This window comes from Acanthisitta chloris, unplaced genomic scaffold (genome assembly GCF_000695815.1).
Source record: "Acanthisitta chloris isolate BGI_N310 unplaced genomic scaffold, ASM69581v1 scaffold18310, whole genome shotgun sequence".
Classification (NCBI taxonomy): domain Eukaryota; kingdom Metazoa; phylum Chordata; class Aves; order Passeriformes; family Acanthisittidae; genus Acanthisitta; species Acanthisitta chloris.
Genome location: NW_008653574.1, coordinates 2,531 through 5,920, shown reverse-complemented (window position 1 = coordinate 5,920; position 3,390 = coordinate 2,531). Strand labels below are relative to the sequence as shown.

At 44.2% G+C, this 3,390-nt stretch overlaps 1 protein-coding gene across 1 annotated transcript in view; it reads right to left on the bottom strand.

Moving 5' to 3' along the window:
• Positions 1-2,641, bottom strand: part of LOC103808831 (unconventional myosin-Vb-like) — a gene marked incomplete at its 5' end in the record, with an annotated part of 12,027 nt that extends 9,386 nt beyond the window's left edge. Inside the window, 2 exons of the mRNA XM_009081640.1 lie at positions 854-993; positions 2,443-2,641. Coding sequence (XP_009079888.1) covers positions 854-993; positions 2,443-2,641 — 339 coding nt within the window. The remainder of the gene's footprint in view (positions 1-853; positions 994-2,442) is intronic.
• Between the last annotated feature and the right edge of the window lie 749 nt (positions 2,642-3,390).

Genomic DNA, 3,390 nt, shown 5'->3' with positions numbered 1-3,390 from the left:
TGGAAATCAAGAACCATTCAGGTCTTCTACTGGCTTTAGTGCTGACACCAAGTCAAAGAATTACATGTTCAATTTCCAATGATGTCATCAGCTTTGAATAAAAAATATTAGCAACCAGGTCTTTGAACTTAGCAGTCAGCAGAATTCCGACTCTGAACTAAAAAAAAGTGCAGAGGTTGAACCAAAGGAGGAAAAAATTAAGCCATTTTTTATTTTCCACCAGAGACTAGAATGCAGTAAACCTGTGGGAAGCTTTTTAGCGTATGATTTTCACAGAGAGGGGGGAAGAAATAGGCAGGCAATGAAAAATCCTTAAGCATGACATCTTCTGTCTGTCTGCAAAGCTGCAGAACCACAGTGGCACACTGCTGCGTGTTGTGCTTCCTCAGAAGTTTACTAAAGCAGAAAAGACCAGCATGTAAGCCATGGAAACCCTCCAGTTATTCAGCTTAATTTCACTTAATGCATGCTTTCCAGAAGTTAGCTCATGAGAATGGGGATCTCTGATTAATCTTCTCCAGGGGATAGGAAGCTGTTTCTACATAACAGAGATGCCACACTTGAGGTGTTTTCTCATCAATATACATTTTAATCCTAGAGGGTTATCACCCTCCTCAAAACTGACAGATCATAGCAGTTGCCCGCTGGCCACTGGTCTCCTCTCTGTATCTGCACTGACCGCAACGAAAGCCAAAGAGGTTTCTTCAAATACCCTCCAAACCCCAGTAAGGGTCAGTGTCGGCTCAGTGCCTGCTGCTAGTTCTGTGCCAGAATGAGCAAAATCTTACTTTTATAGAAAAAAACCCAGAATAAAACCCCTGAGGCTCCCCCAGGCTGGGCAAAGAAGCAAAACTCAAGTGCAGTTCCCTCACCTTGATTTCTTTTATCAGCTGAGTCACCTTCAAGATTTTGGACCTTCTTCTTGTAAATCACCAGTTCCTTCTTCAGCTTCTTTTCATTCTTTCCAAACTTTTCTAACAGCTCTCTAAGATCCTGAAAAACAGAAGATACATTAAATAAAACCTCCAAAACAACAGTAAACTCAAGAACAACTCATTTGGGGTGAGTTTAAGGCTGGAGTCTGGTTTGAGCATCACCATGGCATGGTGTGAGTATCTGGATAGAAGAGCTGTGTTGTTTCTGAAGTGCTCAGAGTCCCTTACCTACACCACAAAGACGGTGTGGCAAAGATGGTGGGCACCTGCTTTTTCCAGAAGCAGCCTACAGCAGACAATACCCTACCCTCAGCATTTAATCCTAGCTGTTAATCATATTCAAACAGTCCCAACACTACTTAGATACTAGAATTGTTGAGAAGGCAAGAAGCCCTCACCTGAACTCAGGAGAAACCAGTGTTCACTCCCCATCTTGCACACGGATACAGGAGGTGAGAAAGGAAAATTCACAAATTAACCCGGCCAACTCTTTGAGGTGGCAACTGCCTCTCCACACTCAAGTAAGAAGAAGGGATTGTGTTGTCCTCGTACATCATTAGAGGGGTCCCTCACAGCAATCTCACTTGGTAGGCAGTGCCACAAAGTAGGCAGGGTTTAAAAATTAAAAAATATAATGTTGCAAGCACCAGAACAGACTGGAGCTGACCTGCTGGAGAGCAGCTCTGCGGAGAAGGACCTGGGGATTCTGGTGGACAACAAGCTGTCCATGAGCTGCAGTGTGTCCTGTGGCCAAGAAGGCCAGTGGAATTCTGGGGTGCATTAGGGAGTGATTTTGCCTCTACTCAGCCCTTGTGAGGCCACACCTGGAGTGTTGTATCCAGTTCTGGGCTCCTCAGGGCCAGAGGGACATGGAGCTCATGGAGCAAGTCCAGAGGAGAGCAGTGAAGATGCTGAAGGGACTGGAGCACCTCACTGATGAGAAAAGGCTGAGGAAGTTGGGGCTGTTCAGTCTCAAGAAGAGACAACTGATCAGGACCTCAATAATCTATTCAAGTCCATGAACAGGAAGTGCCAAGAGGAAGATCAGACTCTGCTCAGTGGTTGAAATCAATAAAACAAGATAACAGCAAAAACTGATGCACAAAAGTTCCACCAGAATATGAGTAAGAACTTCTTTATATGCAATCACTGAGCACTGAACAGATTGCCCAGAGAGGTCGTGGATTCTCCCTCACTGGAGGCATTGAAGAACCATCTGGACACAACCCTGAGCCATGTGCTCTGGGCTGGCCCTGCCTGAGCAAGGAGGTGGGACCAGATGAACCACTGTGGTCCTTTCCAACCTAACTCGTTCCGTGAACAACTGCTCAAGGCCAAGTACCAATGCTCCTAAATGCATCAGTGGGAGATGGTTGTGGATTCTGCAGAGAGTTTGGGAGGAGTGGAAGAGATCTCAGTGCCCTCCCCTCCCCATCCTGTGATTCCTATCTCCTTTCTGTCAACCTGTTTTTTCCCCCTTTGCTGTGATTCCAGCACAGGCTCTTACCAGGTTTTCATCGGTGAGACGTGCAATTTCTTGTTGAAGTACATTCGCCACGTGGCTCTCTGTGGAGAGATTCAGGCTTCTCAGGTAAGTCTGATGCTGCGTCTTCATCTCCTCTTTCATTTCATCCAAGTTGTTGTGCAGAATTTCTAGCTCCTCCTCATAGTCTCTTTTCTGATTCTGGATCTGTTCTTCCAGCAACCTAAGAACAGGACCACACTGCTCAGCCTGTGATTTAAGCATTGTGATAGTAACCACAATTTGAGTTTAGGTCCTTCAAAAATCAGCCAACTTGGGAGATGTTTTCAGTCAACCTCCCTATAAAACGGACAAACACGAAGTTATGGCTGTTATTGCCACATTAGTCTGTCATTTTCTATATTGCAGATGAAGTATTTTTGAAATTAAAGAGATCAATTAAATGACATCAAATGTGTGTTTGGTTTGTTGGTTTTTTTCTTTTTAAATAGAAGGGGAAAAAAATCCAAGAACTCCCTTTTTTTTTTATTTAGCTGTATCACAAATTTGGGCTCCTTTACCTGCAAAAAGCGAACTCATGGCAAGAAAGCACTGCAGATCAACACCTGCAGGTTTTGTTTTCAAAAGCTCAGCTTGAAGGACATTTGTTATCGTACTCCTTTCCTGTCAAGCATCAGTTCCCACTCTTGAAAACTGAACTGCAGGTCTTGCAAATGGCTCCATTCAGTTAGAATGCCACTGGCTTCCTTTGTTAGTGCTGGGAGTGTCCAGCAAGGCAGAAGATAAACCCCTTCATTCCTAGCTGTTGGTAGAGCATCTTGTAGAGCATCTTGGTTTAAAAAAAGAAGCATATTCACATATATTTCAATTTTAATTTGCAAACTGCCTGCAGGAAACTATGCACAAGGCAATTTTCTGTCATCCTGATGAGTTCCTGCTCTCATCATTCTTGATGACTTCACCAGGATCTCT